Genomic DNA, 18743 nt, shown 5'->3' with positions numbered 1-18743 from the left:
GAGGGAGGGGAACGACGAGATGTCAAACGGTGGGCGTGTGAAAGAAAGAGCACAGCCAATGGGAAGCGGGCAAAGGGAGGGCACCGGAAGTAGAGCTGCCGCACGTGGGTGAAGCGGAAAGGAAAGAAGAGGCGCGATGGGCAAAAGGAAGGTGCGGACGCAGGTGGCGCCTGTTGCCACCGCCTCGCGGGAAGGGGCTGCTCCAAGGGGCAGGTGAGTGTTTATCCCGCCGGTGATGTTTCGGTGTGCGCGTTGTCCCGGGGGGGGGGGTGCTGGCAAACAACAGCCCTGTAAGGTAGGCCCGCGTGATGCGCATCACCCTCCTTATCGCAGACGCGGAGCTGAGGATTGAAAGGTTTTTCAGCGGCTTGCTTAAAAAGCGGGCCGATGTCGGGTTTCGGTTGTGCGCTTCGCAGTAGTGGGGTAAGCGTGCCTTTGGGGTTTCTTTCTCTCTTTTTTTTGGCACTGGGAATGTCAGCTGCGTCTGGAACCCGGCTCAAGATCACCAAAACTCATGCAACAAAACTTGCTTTAATACTGTACTCGGGATGGGTGCGGCTTAAACTTGAGGTCAAGCTTGAGGTTCATTGTTTTTATTCAGATGATCAGTAGTAGTAGACTCAGTGCTCAGTCTTCGACATACAGTGGTGCCTCAGGTTACATACGCTTCAAGTAACAGACTCCGTAAACCCAGAAATAGTGCTTCGGTTAAGAACTTTGCTTCAGGATGAGAACTGAAATCGTGCAGCGGCAGCAGGAGGCCCCATTAGCTAAAGTGGTACCTCAGGCTAAGAGCAGTTTCAGGTTAAGAAGGGACCTCTGGAATGAATTAAGTTCTTAACCCGAGGTACCACTGTATATATAAGCACCCTCCAGGTGTTGCTAAAATATAACTATTATCCTAATCTTGTGTTGCTTTTCGGGTAAATGTAATCAATACCAGGAGTGCTTACCCTGTTTCCCTTCAGGTCTTGGCTTCCCAATTTCTGTTGCTTGTCAGAGGTTATGGGAGTTTTAGCCCTGCAACATCTGGAGGGGCATATACTAGGTACCCCTGCTTAAAACATTGATGTCACGATGTAATAAATGATGCTGTTGCAGCTGTCCTGTATGTGGGCATTGTTATAGCTGCCCCGTACAGATGGTGTAGATGGATATTGACATTCTAATATGGAGCAGCCTGTGAAATTGTGATCACAAGCTTTTGCCTGCTAGTTGCCTGTGTGATGGACAGCTGCTCTAAACCTGTCATTCAAGCTGGTCTTCTGGTCGTACTTACCATAAGGCATTTTGAAATTTTAATTGGTAGTAGCTATTGTTGAAACAAGCTGTACAACCTTGTCAATAACAACCCCACCCCCCCTTTTAAAACCCTGTAGACAAATGAAGATGAAGAAAACTCAATGCCTGGATGAACAAGAAATTCCTTTTCGGTTGCGGGAAATAATGAGGAGCCGTGATGAATTAAAGAACCCCAAGAGCAAGAAGAAAAAGAAAAAGGGTAAAAAAGCAGTCTTCATGTTTTTCCAACATACACTATGGACCCAATTCCGATAGCTCAGTTGGTTAGAGCATGGTTCTCATAACACCAAGGTTGCAGGTTTGATCCCCATATAGGACAGCTGCATATTTGTGCATTGCAGGGGGTTGGACTAGATCAGGTATCCCCAACCTTCGGCCCTCCAGAAGTTTTGGACTACAATTCCCATCATCCCTGACCACTGGTCCTGCTAGCTAGGGATCATGGGAGTTGTAGGCCAAAACATCTGGAGGGCTGCAGGTTGGGAATGCCTGGACTAGGTGATCCTCAGGTTCCCTTCCAACTCTACAATTCTAGGATTACTGTCTCTTTACCATAATAGCACAATACGTCCCTCTGCAACTTTCAGTTCATTAAGCTTTGGCATGGGGAATTGATCAGTCAGTAACAGCATAACTGTTCTGGATTTGTTTTCGTGAAAACTGGGTGTAAATTTATTAAGGAAATAAATAACTCATTGCCAATCCATTTGTCTTTTGGCAACAACATCCGTTGCCTGCTTATGGCAGAGGGCCAGCAGCTATCTGCTGTAAGGAGCTCTGTAATAGTAAACACAATCAATGCAAAAAACACATGCTATATTGGGAAGTTAATGAATTCCAATGTAATTTGATCCTATATTCAGTTGCGGAGCCAGTCCTCCTAGCTAGCACCAGGACTGTGACATTTTGGGGGTGGGGAAATCTAGGGTGGTTGGACATGGTGTGACACCCATTTATGCCCCACAGAAGTATGTTAGACTGCTCTAGCTTGGACCACTGTCAAATAGACATTGCGCTTGTCTATTTTTGTTTTGCAGAGAGCCAGGGAAATAAAGGTTTGGTTTTTTTGGTCTTCATCTTGCTTTATTTCTCTGGGTGCTGTTGGGCACAGTAAGACTGTAATAGTTTGTGTTTTCATCTCAGAGAAGCAACCAAGTCATATACTGGAGGGTGACATACCTGTGCCAAAATTCAAGCGGCGAAAAGGAGAGGGAGATTCTACCTACATCGGGCGCATTGAGCGGGAAACTCAGCATGTGATGTTCCTTACCAAATACCAACTGCAGCGTGAACCTGAAAAAGAAGAGCCAGTCCCAGAAAAGTCTCAGAGGAAGAAAGAGTAAGCTTGATCCCTTAGGTAAAGGGACCCCTGACCATTAGGTCTAGTCATAGACTCGGGTTGCAGCGCTCATCTCACTTTATGGGCCAAGGGAGCCGGCGTACAGCTTCTGGGTCATGTGGCCAGCATGACTAAGCCACTTCTGGCGAACCAGAGCAGCGCATGGAAACGCTGTTTACGTTCTCGCCGGAGTGGTACCTATTTATTTACTTGCAATTTGACGTGTTTTCAAACTGCTAGGTTGGCAGGAGCAGGGACTGAGCAATGGGAGCTCACCCCGTTGCAGGGATTCGAACTGCCAACCTTCTGATCGGCAAGCTCTAGGCTCTATGGTTTAACCCACAGCGCCACTCACGTCCTTAGTTTGCAGCTAATGTTGGAAACTCAGATATATAAGCTAGGTGCCAAATGGCTCCTTAAACCAAGCTTACTGTCACCAAAATGAAATGCCTCATTGCCATTTTGGGGCAAGATGGCTCTAAAGTCTTGTTTTTCAAATGATGGGCTGACTGTGATTGATTCTCTGTTAAACATCTGGCTAGTTCAGATGACAACCTTGAGCTAGGGTGAGAACTTTGCAAACTTAAGGAAGAAAAGTCACTTGATCCAGGGACAGTCCACATAGATATTGGCCTATTCCTACCTCTTTTTCTTAATGGTGACATAGACTATTCATAACGTAAGAATATTCTTCACAACTGTGAGCAAGGTACTGGGGTAGGGTAAGTGAAGGCAAGCTGCAACAACAAACTGTTAATGTTCTTCACCGCTCCTGCTCAGGCAGCACAGAAAAAGCATTTTGGTTCCTGAAATTCATTCCAATTGTGCACATAAAATATAACTGATAGAATTCTACAGGATGTGGTATTAGTGTGTGCGTACAGTTCAGGCATGCATCTCCAGGTGGTGGAGATGTCACGCACCATCCTGGTACCCAGACACCTTCACTTGGCCACAGGTGGCCAATAGCCAGGTACATAATACCTTTTATTGGACACAGTATTTTTGTAGCCCTCTGCTCTGATTGGGGCTCTGAATTGTATTCCCTTCATCCTCCGTTGAAATTCGTGTGTACAGCTCCTGTTGCATCCTTTCTTCAACAAAGCTTGCTTTCTAGATTTCAGAAGAAGAAGCTGGATAAAATCCGCAGGAAGAAAGAGGAGAAAAAAGCAGCATTGCTGGAGAAAGACTTTCTCAAAGGTAGGGGAAGTATTTTTCAATGTACAACTCTTTGGCTTTCTTCAGAGTTCCAGAACACCCCAAATCTCTGCTACAGAATTCCAAGGATTTGAAAACCACCACATCTTTCTTGATGATTCCTGCATGTATATTTTTTTTCCCAATGGGTGCTTTGAGTGTGCATTTATTTTTGTGGTGGTAGTTCTATCTGGATATTGAGAATTTCTTACTGAGGAGAAGGATTGTGGTGTTGACTTATGTTACAATAGGATGCACAATTGCTTTCGATTATGGGATTTGTCTGGATCTTCATAAGGCTGTAGTCTACTCAGTTCAACTCAAAAAGTATCTTTCTTTCTTTGTACTTTAGAAAACAAAAACTTGCAGTTTGTGCGGGAACAGAAAGTTGATTTAGCATATCACTGTTTACATCAATCAAGCAAGCAAATCTATTGTTAAGAGGAAGTTGGGTTCCAGCTCCACTTCCAAAGTTTGGATACCTGCTTTTTAGGGCACACCTTTATGTCCAAAGCAACAAATTCCCAGCTGAAATATATAAAAGTGTATTTGCATTGTGCTGAATTTGAATGGGAGCTGAACCGTAGTCTCTGTTACTGTGTACTGTGAGGATTAATGTACAGGATGAAAAGGCATTTGTTCTTTGCTGTGACATGACAAATAGGAGTGGCCATGTTGGCCTCTAGACTGGACTTCAGGCTAGAGTCAGGCTGTTAAACGGGAGAAGAATATATCTATTTTAGTGCTATCTCCATCTCATTTTCAATCCCTTGGAGCTTACCTCTTTGCCATTCCTTTCAGACTCGGTGAAGTTTGGTGAGGTTGCTGAACAGCCCCCAACAATTACAGCGAAACCTAGAAAGAGTGTTGTCAAAGACAGGGTAAGTTATGTAGCTGCATGAAATTCTATCTCTGTCTTCTAACTTTGCCAGTGACCCTGCTACCTATACAGGAAATAATTTTACACGATTGGTAGCAAAGCTTGGGGAAGAACACTGGTTTGGTGTTAGCAATACTATTATCAAACTAGTTGTATCAGAGTTTCGGGTATTTCAGGGTTTGTTTGTTAGTTTTCTGTAAGCTGATCATACTCAATCTATAACCTCTTTCCTCTGTGTGCTTCTTTAACTTGAGCCAGTCTCTCTTACATTCCAGGCCGGCAAGAAGGAGCTTCTGCTGACATCTCTCTTGGGCTCCGGTGGGACACCCTCCACTCCAAAAGTGTTCCACACATCCCTTGCTCGCCAGAGGATCATGCAGGAGGAAAGAGAAAGGGTTGTTCAAGCTTACCGGGACATAAAGAAACGCAAGCAGCAGCAAATGGCTGAAAGTCAGCTTGCTATTGACAAACTAAAGAAGCCCGTCTGAGATGTCGGAATGCTTCCACTGTGCCAGAAAACTGGAAGAAGCATTTTAATGAGCATTTTAAAGAGCAGCAGCCAAGATGGCGGTGTGTTTAAACGGTCCTCTTTTTGGATGACCGCATTAAGCCATCAGGACCAGCAAGATTGACTGGTGTTGTACACATTGGGCAATATGGCAGTCATCTGCTACTTCCAGAAGCAGAGCGAAGTGTATACAGTGGAATTTTTCTAGACTCAACCTTGGAACTTCTAGTGATCTTAGCAACCTGGGGTTAACCTTAGTTAACCTTTTCTTAACTTTCCTCTGGGATTCAGAGTAGAAGTACTAGAATGGGAATGGTCTCGGAGGCAATTACACCGAATAAATATATTTATATTATCCACTGGTGCAGCCATTTGGCAGAGGAATGTGGAATGAAAATAGCACCCTGAAAATGACAACAAAGCAAAATGGTCTCATTTGATTTTAAAGGTTATGAAAGGCCCAGTGCTCAGTTATTCCCACTTTTTCAGTATCGGTGGCAAGTTCTGTTTCTTGCTGCTAACTGCCCAGCGCAACTCTGCATCCATATATTCCCCAACAAAGTTGGAGAAACACATTTTGCTCCCACTCTCAATGCACTGGCACAAAGATAAATAAGATGTGAAAGGAGAAAGAGGATTGCCAAGCAAAGCTGTTTAGGGTTAAGATACATTTCTTCCCAGCTTGGTCTTCCTTTTGTGGCTGGAAGGTGCTCAGAAATCGTTTTTCTGTTTAATATTACACTGGTATTTCTAGAGAGATGCACATTTTCCCTATCTACTTCTCTGACGTGCCAGAAGAAAAGGCAAAAATTCCAAGCTGGACCCCCTCCTTTATTATTGGCAGCTTCAAAAACAAAAGACGTTAGAGATGATTGGACTGCCTGCTCTTGTCTCATACAAGCGCAGATACCATTGAGACCTTTGACCGGTTTGGAAAATGCGGTCCCTGTTTAGCCTGCAAATGAGTTTTGGAGCAGAAATAGAGGAAATGCTGCTTCCCACCATAGTGTGGTAGGAGAGCTGGGGAAAAAATTCACACCTGGCAACCCATGTGTCCCTTTGGTTTCAGATAGTACATGGGTAAAGGTAAAGGGACCCCTGACCATTAGGTTAAGTCGTGGCCAAATCTGGGGTTGCGGCGCTCATCTCACTTTATTGGCCAGGGAGCCGGCGTACAGCTTCCGGGTACATGGGTAGACGAGTCTTAAAAGCCCGGGACACAAATTTTCACAGCCATCTAGCAGCTATGGTGGCTCATTTACAAGAAGCAATGTATTTAGCATTAACTCTGGAAGCGCATACAGTGGTACCTTGGTTCCCGAATGGCTTGGCTCCCAAATGCCGCAATCAGAAGCCACACCTTGGTTTTCGAACAGTTTCAGGAGTCGAACGGACTCCCGGAACATATTAAGTTTGAGAACCAAGGTACCACTGTACTCAACGCTGAATACATTCCTTCTGGAAAATGAGCCACCTTAGTCATAAGAGGGTTGTGAAAAATTATGTCCCAGGCTTTTTAGACTCCTCTACCCTATGTGCTTTCAGGGATGGCCAACAGGTAGATCGTGAGGGCTCTGTTGTAGATTGAGGTAGATTGCTGCCCCCCCCAAAAAAGCTCAACAAGCTTGACTTCCCAAAAAAAAGTTCAACAACCGGCTTCCTAAAAAGAGCTCAAAACCTTGGTAGATCACTGCCAGTTTTTTTATAGTGGGAGTAGATCTCAGTCTCTTGGAAGTTGGACATGCCTGTACTATCTGAAAGCCAAGGAGCACATGAGTTATCAGCTTTGAAATATCTTGGCATAGCTGTCAACGTTTCCCTTTTTTTAAAAGGAAATTCTCTTATTCCGAATAGGATTCCTTACAAGAAAAAGGAAAAGTGACAGCTATGTATCTTGGGAATATTTTTACCTCTCCTACTCCACTACCAGATCTGTTGCCTCTTCTCCCCTCCCCCCCCGCCCCCGCAGCTAGGAGGCATTGCTGTGTCTCTTCTCTGCTGTCCTGTTCTTGTTGCAAAGAGAGTTATTTTCCCTGCAGTGGGATGAGGCTTCAGAGCAGATAGTGCTCCCTTGTGACTCCCATCCAGTATTGGGATGGAAGTCTCCCAGGAATGGGTTTACCATCACAGAGTGAATTTGAAGATGCCTTCCAGTGACAGCCTATTCAGGGTGGAACAGAAATCAAGTCTCCTGCTTTGCAATACTTTAACTGCCCACCATCGAAAGGTTCCAAAAACCCCAAAATATCAAACTTTTTATTTTATTTTAATTGGGATAGGTCGAAGTAGGCAAGATCTAAAATGCCTGGGCAAATAGGAAGGTTGTTACTTGGTACTAGAGATCCGACAGTCAGCATCGGGTATACCTTTCTTTGGGGAAGGCATTTCAAAACCGGGACGCCATTACGAAAAAGGCTAAAATACTTAATTGCATGCTGGAATGTGGGGCTGGTGAAGCTGGGGGGGGGGGGAGAGAGACCTATGTCATTTCTCTCTTCTCTCCCCTGCTCCCCCCCAAAAAATATTCTTCAAGGCTTCTAGCTTCTTCAGTCACTCACAAGAGTTAATTGAAAAGAGGAGCAATTTACTTCCTCCTAACAAGATTTGCATTAAAACAGCAACAACCCAGGTTGCTGTCCTAGTGGGATGTCCTCATAAGTGCAAACAAAGGAGGTTGGGAAAGAGTGGCAGCGGCGTCTTAAAATGTGTAGCATGGGTCTTGTCAGTAGGTGGCAGGATGTGCCCATAAGCAACAGGGAATCCTCTCTTGTCTTTCTATACTAATATAGTGTGGTACAAGTAGCATCCTGTGGGCTGGGAAGAAGGAGACCTCTTCTTGTCACAGCCAAACGGCAGGAAACATTATCCTTGATTCATCAGTAGTGAGGGATGTTCCCACAGCTTCTCTTTGCATCACCTGCAGCCTCCATGCAGAATTGGGCTGTAGTTGCTGGTTTGAACCTTTATGTTCAGTGTCTGTGTTCTGGCTGAATCTAAGGGGTTACAATCTGTAATACATCTATTTACTACACTGTGGTGCTGGTTTAGGCTCTAAGAGTATGGTAATTTTCCCACAAAGCACCTGATCTACATCCGCCACCACTTTTGGCTACCTGTTGCTTGAATCATTTTTTTTTAAAGTATATCTTTATGGATTTAAAATAAATACATTTATGGGAAAACAGACAAACAAACAAATAAACATACAATCAAATAATGAAGAAGTCAAACAAACAACCACAATATAAGAAACAACAAAATTAGTATAACTAACATCATTTATGCTCCCGATACTGAAATCAGTTATAAAAATTATAAAGAAAAAATAAATAAAAATAACTTCCAATTAATCTCACTGTACTTTATTAATTACCTTATACCGCACAGTTGCATATTTCTTATATAGTCTCTTTTTATCTCCCTACTAACTTACATTTATACAATACAAGGATCAGTCTAGTTCTGCCAAATTGTTGCTTGAATCATTTTGTTTTACTAGCTTTTCACAGCTTATCCCTTGGCTTCTAAAACTCTGGATACTACCAGACTGCTGGGAATGTTACGGTTGCATGTCCTAAACAGTCGTACTCAAACAGTTGAACACCTTGAGTTTGTTGTGTCTTTCGCTTTTGCTTGAAAGACAAATCCTGCACTGACTTCACTGGGAATCTCTAGAGAGAAAGAGCATTCGGGGTTGCAGTTCTGTCGGAAGATGTCGCACAATGTTTAGAGCTGAGTGCACTGGACTGCAAGGTGCATGTTGCCTTAAAAGCACAAGAATGGGTGCTCAGTTTGTCCCAAAGTATTGCAAGGTCTAGAACTGCTAAGAGACTGCTTTTGGGTGGGCCATGATAGTAAAATATATTGGCAAGCTTTTGATTTGCACAGAACTCCTCTTGTTCAAAGAGATGCTATGGAGTCTCGAGGTCTGCTGTGCGGCAACTTTTGAGGAGCACCATGTTGGCTTTCCCCATCCTACACATACACAGGACACCATCAAGGACGGAGTCCCAAGCATGGAGTTTGGGGGACAGTCCTATTGCTACAGTTATTTACGTTCAGTTATCCCACAAAGGAGGAATGGAAAGGTAAACTGTCCCCAGAAGAAAGAAAAATGATCAGAAGCATGTTCTGAAGCTGCTGGGGACGGGACAGATGTCGCTGGTTCAAACTACTTGGCTGAGATTTAATTAAAACCAATTTGAGCCTGATTGCACAAACGATGACATTGTGGGTGTGCTGTCCTCAATTAAGAGCACTCGTAAACAGCTTCTCGGATGTACAGCCCGCCTTTTCCCCTATGGCCTTACCTAATTCCTGTTGCACAATGACAGGGTGCCCCAGGGGAGAGCTCTCTAGATTTTAGCAGTATTGGATTCATGTGGGGGCACCAGCTCTATGTATTTGGAACATTTTTCTTAAAGTCAAAAGTAGCTGTGTTAGCCCATGAGAAGAAGAAGAAAGCCCTCAGCTTGCTTGCTTTTTATTTTATTTTTTAAATCTTTATTGCATTAAAAAAAAAATTACAGAGAAAGCATAAATTAAAGATTACATTCATATATTCCAAAAAGAAAAGGAAAAAATTTAAAAATATATAAAAGAAGAAAAGAAAGATTAAAAAAATGAAAAAGAATTGATCAAGTACACAAAATTATTCAAAGGATACAAATAGAAGTCTGAATATTCTAGATGCCAGGTTCTCAGAAAGAAATACATTTGTAGTTTTTCTTCTCTTTCTTTACAGTCACTTTATTTCTGTAAAATAAATCCCTGCTATATTAATTGACTTCCCTCTGTCTCTTTGCAGCTTCAACACTTCTCTTAAGTGACAAATATTCTGTATTCAGTTATTAAAATCAGTTTTCCCCCATTATGGAAGAAACCTCAGCTATTTTGAACCTGCTCCTTGATCTCAGGAACTCCCATGCAGAATTTGGTTACGATATCTTAACAAGTGCCCAGATTCATAGTGAACAACTCACTTACCAAGATGAAGACACATTTAATCAGAGAATGGGGCAGTGAGATCTTCAGGCCACTGAGTTGTAGACGGAGGATGTTTGTCTTTCCAGTTTTGCAATATTTGCCACCATAATGGGTCTTGGGTTTCATGTTTGTTGTCTCATTTGTTGGTCCCCATACAACAGGACTATAACTGAAGATTGCATGACCATCCACAAATATCAAGGATTTTTCCAAAACAAAGTTAATATGAACAATAACTTCTGGCCAGGAAGAACATGCCACAAGACATGCCCACATTATGCTCATCAAAGGGGCTGTTGTTTTAAAGTTATTCTCTTTTCCTGAATGTCATGCTTCAATAGAGCCTAATAAACGCATGTGCAGATTTTCGGACATCTGGCTCCAAGACACCCATGAGAACAGAGACCACAGCTTCCAGAGCAGCGTGCATTATTATATTTTGTAAAACTTTCAGCTGCACCTGCCTCTTTACAGTGGAAGGTACAGCAGGTGGTTACCCTGTGGTCATCTCATTTGAGAAGGACCTTTTGTGAGGTGAGTTGAGAGGAGAAAAGGATGCTGCTTTTCTCCAGCACCTTTGGCAGTGGTCAGATGGGTCTCCTCAGCAGCTCTTCTTCCCCTCCCCTTCGCTGTGTTTTCACTGTTCTTCCCTCCATCTTACCAATGAGAGATGAACGGAGGACCACTGTGCCTCTTGGGCTTGCCGATCAGCAGGTCGGCGGTTCAAATCTGTGTGACGGGGTGAGCTCTCGTTGCCCTAGCCCAGCTCCTGCCAACCTAGCAGTTTGAAAGCACACCAGTGGAAGTAGATAAATGAGTACAGCTGTGGCAGGAAGGTAAACAGTGTTTCCATTCACGCTGGCTTCCATCACAGTGTTCCATTGTGCCAGAAGCAGTTTAGTCATGCTGGCCACATGACCCAGAAAGCTGTCTGTGGACAAACGCCGGCTTCCTTGGCCTGAAGCGATAAGAGCGCCACAATCCCATAGTTGCCTTTGACTGGACTTAATTGCCCAGGGGTCCTTTACCTTTTACCTATTGCACACACCCTTAACTGATCTCCTGAAATGTCTGATTTGCACGATCGTTTCCCTCAGAGACAAAGGCAAGACAGTTCAAACACTCCAGTACACGCAGGGTGTATTTTAGATAATAAGCTGCCTCCCACTGCTGCTGCGCTGCCGCCACAGCACAATTTCTGTTCCCATCCTGAAGCAAAGTTCTTAACCCAAGGTACTATTTCTGGGTTAGCGGAGTCTGTAACCTGAAGCATCTGTAACCCGAGGTACCACTGGATTATTCAAGCCAAGAAATTTCCTGGATCTGAACAGGGGAAGCTATTCCTTCTTCCTCCCTCTATTGCCTGACACATGACTAAGAGGTTAGAGCAGAAATAAGAGGTGCTTTTCAAGGTAGCTGCTTCCTAACAATGTGTGTTGTTTGCGTATCGGGTTTCTGAGTTAGACTCTGTTTGCACAGGCCACAGAAATGTTCTGTTTGCTGTTTTCCAGACTGGATTACTGGATTGTGCTTTGATGTATTTGAAGTAAGCTTTTTCCAAAGAGTTGTTGTTGTCTTAAGCTTAATTTGTGTAATAGCAACCCCTGATTCTTTCAGCTGAGGTTGTGATTGGGAGTATTACGGCACAACCGGAACAGCGCAGTAAAGATTGGTGTCATGTGACATGTTATATATAATTTTAAAAAACATATCAGCTCATGTCTAATGAAATGGACAAGAAGCACAGAAGTGTAAATGATGTTTGTTTCCTTTTGTTATAAGAAAAAACTGCTCCTTTTCCCTTGTGGGGTACCCAAGAGCTGTACAGAGTCCTTATGTAGGTTCTCTATCGGTAGGAGAAAATAACAGAGGCCAACCAGAGAATATCGAGAAGCAAAGCAGCTAGTAAGCCTGATCTTTATTAAACTGTTGCAACAGGGTGCTCACCCCCACCCCTGCCGCAGGAGGGAGGAGGAGGAACCCAGAACAATGGTGTGCAAGCCCTTATATACTGTATAGACTTTTGAAATTACCACCCTGTAGCTCAAGGCCACCCCCCCAATACATCATACATACATCACAGAAGGGGCGGTCTACAGCAGAATCCTGTCTGGCAGGAAACCTGTTAATGGGTTTACCTGGAGAGCCTGGCCATTCTTTTGTGATGATAAATACATAATTCCTGAGTCCAGGTCACAGGCTCACCTTATTCATACACAAATGTGCCCTTAAGGCAGGATTTGTGAGCACAAAGGCAATGGGAGGCTTTCCCCATTTCCATCCAAACTGCAGAGGAATATTTGAGCTCACTGAAAGAGTCAAAACGGCTTTAGGACTGTTTTGCTGTACTGTTTCAGACGTGTGGTTTATATATTTATGTAGGTATGAACATTTTGACCTTATAATTCTCATAACACTTATACTAGTATAACACAACCAACATTTCCAAAAAGAATTTGGTTCACAAGAGGAGATGTACCCATTTACTCATATGCACATGCCAAGGACAGACTAGTTGCCCCAGAGTAAACTAATATGCAAATTTGAGGTGTTTCTAATGCAAAAAGAACAGGAAGGATCGGAAGGTGAGCTGCAAATATGCAGCAAGCAATGGGAAGGAAAAATGTGAAGCAGAAAGCCAGCTTCAGGTTTCACTGAGCCCTTTAGTTCTCTGTTGTGGGAGGGAGACGCTGAACTCTCACTCCCTAAAGAGCCCAGCTGGAATGGAGTTGGCAGCACATGCTGGGACAACCTGGCCGGCTGTGAGTGAGCACACTCCAGAACTTAATCTGTACCAGGATTCAATTGGGAATCCAGTAGTCAGTAGTCTTTTTGCCACACAAGCAGGCCGGCTGTAGACAAAGTGTTTCTGAGCATGTGCAGAGTTGCATCACTAGGTAACTACACATCTAGGATCTTAAGCAGCATGATACCTAGGGTGATGTGGGCTCTGGAGCATCTTATTTTAGAAATGATTAGAAGAGTTGATCAGGAAGTCTTAAACAAACAAACCCAAAACATCCATGCAGTTTTGAAACCAGTGGGCAAAATCAGTGCAGTTTTGAAAGGGTCAGTCGGCCATCTTGATTCAAAATACAGTGGTACCTCGGGTTACATACGCTTCAGGTTACAGACTCCGTTAACCCAGAAATAGTACCTCAGGTTAAGAACTTTGCTTCAGGATGAGAACAGAAATCGTGCTCCGGCGGCGTGGCGGCAGCAGCAGGAGACCCCATTAGCTAAAGTGGTGCTTCAGGTTAAGAACAGTTTCAGGTTAAGAACGGACCTCCGGAACGAATTAAGTACTTAACCCGAGGTACCACTGTAGTGTCCAGTTATATCCAAACATTGGCAAACGTCTGCTCCTTGATCTCAGGAACTGCCATGCAAAATTCAGTTACCATATTTTAAGAGGTGTCCAACTTCCCCAAATGTATAGAAACTTTGGACTCAGGTGCCTACCATTTAGCATCTTTAAGCCCCATTTCTCTCCATAGCAGATTTAAGCATGTGTCTAAACCCCTCCCACTAAAATCAATGGGCCTTGAAATCCTGCCTGAACTAAGCACCTCTGACATGCCTAGCATTTCCTTTGGGTGAGAGCTGGCTATAAATAAACAAATCTTTGCTTATGGAACACATTTCCATGGGGACGCTGAGAAGGCCAAAGTCACATAGCTGGAAGTGGTGGTTTTCTTTTCTTTTTCTTTTCTTAAACGGGGACTGTTTTGTAGCAACATCAATGCTGCTTGTTATTGGAACCTATTGCCCATTTCGTGGCTGTGCTACCCTCTCCTACTTTTCCATCCGTGTCCTTATTGTGCAATCTCTAGCTGGCTGCATAATGGCATGTTGATCTGCTGGAGGCTTTGTTTGTTTTCCCTCGCAGCTGCCCCCTTCCCCTCTCCTTCAGCGTGCGCAGCAAACAGGCCTCTCCGTGAGGATGTGGTGCTGTTTAATTAAGCCTGAAGATAGAGCATGTGCAGCTGGTTGGTTGTTGCGCCACCCCCGTGGTTCCACCTTGGCGACAGAAGACCTGGAAGCAGGCAGCTGCCTGGAGACCCTGACTCAGAAATACAAGCTTCAACAAGAGCCAGAGCTTACCATTCTGGGAAAAGACTTATCTTCCTGCTTCTTGAAGCGTAGGGCAAAGCATTGCACTTGAATGCACACCGGCCCACACTCACATGTGCTGCCTTCTGATATCCTGGTGATAGTCATACCAGTGAATCATTTCCATCCTCCCAAAACCCTGCGCCATTTTCACAGGCTAACAAGTGTCATCACGTAGCGTGAGCGTCTGTCAGGTAGGAGAGACATGGTTCACCGCAAACGCAGCATTGTTGTTGTTTAGTTGTTTAGTCATGTCCAACTCTTCGTGACCCCATGGACCAGAACACGCCAGGCACTCCTGTCTTCCACTGCCTCCCACAGTTTGGTCAAACGCATGCTGCTAGCTTCGAGAACACTGTCCAACCATCTCGTCCTCTGTCGTCCCCTTCTCCTTGTGCCCTACATCTTTCCCAACATCAGGGTCTTTTCCAGGGAGTCTTCTCTTCTCATGAGGTGGCCAAAGTATTGGAGCCTCAGCTTCAGGATCTGTCCTTCCAGTGAGCACTCAGGGCTGATTTCCTTAAGAATGGAGATGTTTGATCTTCTTGCAGTCCATGGGACTCTCAAGAATCTCCTTCAGCACCATAATTAAAAAACAAAAAACAAAAAACAAAAAACAAAAAACGCAGCATAGAGGAGTCCAAAGGACTGCATCTGCTGTTAGTCAGACTCAAGAGTGTAAAATCAGACTAAGTTCCATTAATTTCAGGGCGTCTACTCTGAGCACAGCTTGGATGGCGACATCCCAATAGCTGCATGTGCCCTCAAAAAAATTACAACCCTGAAAGAAGGTAGCCCCAGTTCTGGCTCAAGAATTTGTGTGGGATATACAAATTTGACACATTGAGATGAGCTGTGGTTTTACGCCCCCGAAAACATGCACTGTGCATTTGCAAAAACCCCCCTCACCTAACTCCCCAGCTTGTCTCAACCTCCCCCTGAAAGCAAGTGCTTGACGGGCTCAGTGTCCCACTTTTTCAAGCCTAAATCCCCCTTTAAGAATCTTATTGTAATCTGGTTGAATAATCCTCCAAACCCAGACCAGGCTTTCCCACTGTTAATTCTCCATTAAACCATGTTTTTCTGCACCCCTAGAGAACTTGCAGAACAGACGGATTTAGCCTCTTTGGCGGCTTTTCATATTGATTCAGCTTCACAATGCGGGACTGACGGACAAGAACTGAAAACAGAGTAAATGGGAAAAACCTAAGGGTTGCTTGTACTTGTTTTGCAGTCCTGTTGTGGCATCGCGGGTGTAAACCTCTGTGCAGAATAGCTCTGAAGTGAAGTAGGTTAAGGATGAGCAGTAAAGAAGGAAGTGGAGACTAAGTCAGACGAGGCTTAAGTGATTAAATATGGCGAAGACAGTGAAATGTTCAAGCAAATAGCGATGGAGCCATTGTAGAAAACTACACATCTATGATGTACATTAATGGGTTACGATCTACTGGAACTTCCCACTTAGTGCCATTGGTAAAGGAACTCCCTGCCCCACCAGATTTATTAGGGAATATAACTGGGATGGCTGCTGCTATGTAGATTTCGCTGCTCCTTAATCCATGAAACTGACAGATTTATGCCTAGAGCAGTGGCATGCTCTGTTCAAGATTGTGACACACTCTCTTGGTCAGGGATTGATTACACTGCTTTGGGCACAAGGGAGCCTGTGTAAAGTTTCCGGGTCATGTGGCCAGCATGACAAAGCCACTTCTGGCGAACCAGAGCAGCGCATGGAAACGCCATTTACCTTCCCGCCAGAGTGGTAGCTATTTATCTACTTGCACTTTGACGGGCTTTCGAACTGCTAGGTTGGCAGGAGCAGGAACCGAGCAAAGGGTGCTCACCCCTGTGTCACCCTGATCTACTTCAAGGGGTGTGGGGTGGTTCAGATAACCTATTTCTCAAACTTTCATCCTGATTTGTTTGCAGGGAGATGAGATGGCGCTGGCTATTTAATGAGCATTCATTCCGATTTGTTTGTGGGGCGGTTAGATGACACAGTATCAAAGCACGTGTTAGCCCACACTTTTCAATGCATCATCCCATCACTTTCCTTATCACGAAAGGTCCTATCTTTTGGGTGGCGGGTTCGTTGTGCAAGACTATAATTTTATAACCTGAATTTGAGGATGCATCATTGACTCTGACCTGAAAAGGACAGCAGTCTGGAAGCACCCAAGGATGCTCTGAAGCACTGTGGCTTCCCAAGTTATTTGGAAGGTATGTGATAAATAATTGTGGATGCACAGCTGTGGTTTGGTATGCTCTGTATGTAGAAGTAAAAGGAAAACACATCTTTCAAGAAGTATTGTCCGTTTGTGGCTAAAAGAGCCCCAACACTTTTACTACTGTGTGGCAAGCTGAAATTTAGAGGTGAAACTTTGGCCTAAACCCCACACAGTTTAAGCATGCTGAAGCTCATTGAAACAAGCAAGCTCAGCAACGATGCCTAACTGTGTTGGATTAAGCCAGGTATAGGCAAACTCGGCCCTCCAGATGTTTTGGGAGTACAACTCCCATCATCCCTGACCACTGGTCCTGTTAGCTAGGGATGATGGGAGTTGTAGTCCCAAAAAATCTGTGGGGCCGTGTTTGCCTATCCCTGAATTAAGCCCTTTGCCTGGCCTGGAGATGCAATAATAAAAGCTTCATCTGTTGAATTTCTTTTTGGCACGCAGCCTTTTAAAGGTATATGAATCTTGTCAGAAAAGCACACATCCAACAACTGATTTTTTCTGAGACTGTCCCATAAAATGTGGGGCAAGCGCATATGCTCTCTTCATCCCACATCTGCACAATACAGTGGTACTTCGGGTTACATATGCTTCAGGTTACATACGCTTCAGGTTACACACTCCGCTAACCCTGAAATAGTGCTTCAGGTTAAGAACTTTGCTTTAGGATGAGAACAGAAATCGTGCTCCGGCAGCGCGGCAGCAGTGGGAGGCCCCATTAGCTAAAGTGACGTTTCAGGTTAAGAACAGTTTCAATTTAAGAACGGACCTCCGGAATGAATTAAGTACTTAACCCAAAGTACCACTGTAATGGTCATTTGCTAGCAGATACGTTGGTGACGCAAGCGACGGGCGTTGGTTTACCACCCAGCAAGTGACATATTGCAGGGCAACACCAGTAACAAAAAGGACATATTTCATTATATACACAGAGCTTGACGTCTGTTTTCTACTCATTTGCAAGAGGTAGATTAAATCGTACTCAGGGCTTTTTGTTTACACAAATGGGTTGGTTTCTTGGAAGCCTTGGCTTGGAGAAGAACCATTCAGGATGGAACAGCTTGCAATGGAAGTGGTAATTAGCCAACATGAAGCTGCCAAGCTCAGCCAGCTCCGTCTTGCTCCCAGGTAGTGTTATTTTTCTAGAAAAAAGAGGTGCCGGGACTCGCCATGAACGCTTCCCTTCTTCTCTTCAAATGGCACTGGCGTCCACCTGATAACGAAACTGAGTTTTGGTGAGTTCCGGCTGGAAAAAAAAGCCCTGCCCAGGTACAAGAAGTTCCCAAACTCATCCCACAGGTGAAACTCTCCATGTACTGAAAAGCAACAACAAATAAACAGACATTGTTAAGCCACAACAGAATTGTAGTGCTAGACTGAGCCAAGAAAGGAAATGTGGATGTTGGCTAATTTTGGCTTCAGAAGGGCATCATGCCAGCAGACAGCTGTGAAAAATCTACAAGGAGAGATGGAAAATCGTGCTGCTGAAGAAGGGCATCAGGATGACGCAAGATGTCCTCTCCTACAATTCATCTCTCTTTCCCACAGCCTCTTTTATGGGGGGGGGGGTCACCAGCATGCCCAAGGTCATGGCTAGAGGATACGCCTCGAAAACAGTAGCAGTATCAAGTAGCCTGGGAATGAGGAGCACAGCCCTCTAGGGTAATAAATGACCTTAAGGCAGAAATGGGGAACCTTTGGTCCTCCAGATATTGCTGGACTTCAACTCCCATTGTCCCTGACTACTGGCAATGCCGACCAGGGCTGATGGGAGTTGGAGTCAAAAGAGCCACTGGTTTCTCATTCTGGTTCTGCAGAAAGGAGATGGCCAAGCAGGGCTTTGGATGGTTGTCTCAAAGGACCTGGCACAACGTACAATGCCAGTGGGTTCTTCGATGCATTTTGGCCAGTATGGAAAACTGTTATAGAATCACATTACAGTGGTACCTTGGGTTAAGAGCTTAATTCGTTCTGCAGATCTGTTCTTAACCTGAAACTGTTCTTAACCTGAAGCACCACTTTAGCTAATGGGGCCTCCTGCTGCCGCTGCTGCACGATTTCTGTTCTCATCCTGAAGCAAAGTTCTTAACCCCAGGTAATATTTCTGAGTTAGTGGAGTCTGTAACCTGAAGTGTATGTAACCCGAGGTTATACCACTGTATAGCAATATGCTGGAGATCATTT

General features: G+C 44.4%; 1 protein-coding gene and 1 long non-coding RNA gene across 3 annotated transcripts in view; one reads left to right on the top strand and one right to left on the bottom strand.

Annotated features, from left to right (window-relative positions):
* Window positions 1–13536, bottom strand: part of LOC310839358 — a 97171-nt gene extending 83635 nt beyond the window's left edge. The window contains exon 1 of the long non-coding RNA XR_014561471.1: window positions 13318–13536. This is a non-coding gene — a long non-coding RNA (uncharacterized lncRNA). The remainder of the gene's footprint in view (window positions 1–13317) is intronic.
* Window positions 79–5585, top strand: CCDC137 (coiled-coil domain containing 137). 2 transcript variants are annotated; one of them, XM_083727825.1, is made up of 6 exons: window positions 79–213; window positions 1380–1501; window positions 2446–2641; window positions 3759–3841; window positions 4640–4719; window positions 4994–5585. In XM_083727825.1, exons 1-6 carry the CDS (start codon window positions 137–139, stop codon window positions 5204–5206), a joined length of 771 nt encoding a protein of 256 aa, XP_083583951.1. In that variant the 5' UTR covers window positions 79–136; the 3' UTR covers window positions 5207–5585. The 2 variants fall into 2 exon arrangements, with proteins under 2 accessions (XP_083583951.1, XP_083583952.1); XM_083727826.1 differs by having other exon boundaries at window positions 85–232; window positions 1396–1501.
* Window positions 13537–18743: the final 5207 nt, after the last annotated feature.

This window comes from Podarcis gaigeae (assembly GCF_964106915.1).
Source record: "Podarcis gaigeae genome assembly, chromosome: 2".
NCBI lineage: Eukaryota > Metazoa > Chordata > Lepidosauria > Squamata > Lacertidae > Podarcis > Podarcis gaigeae.
This window is presented reverse-complemented; position numbering and strand designations above follow the sequence as displayed.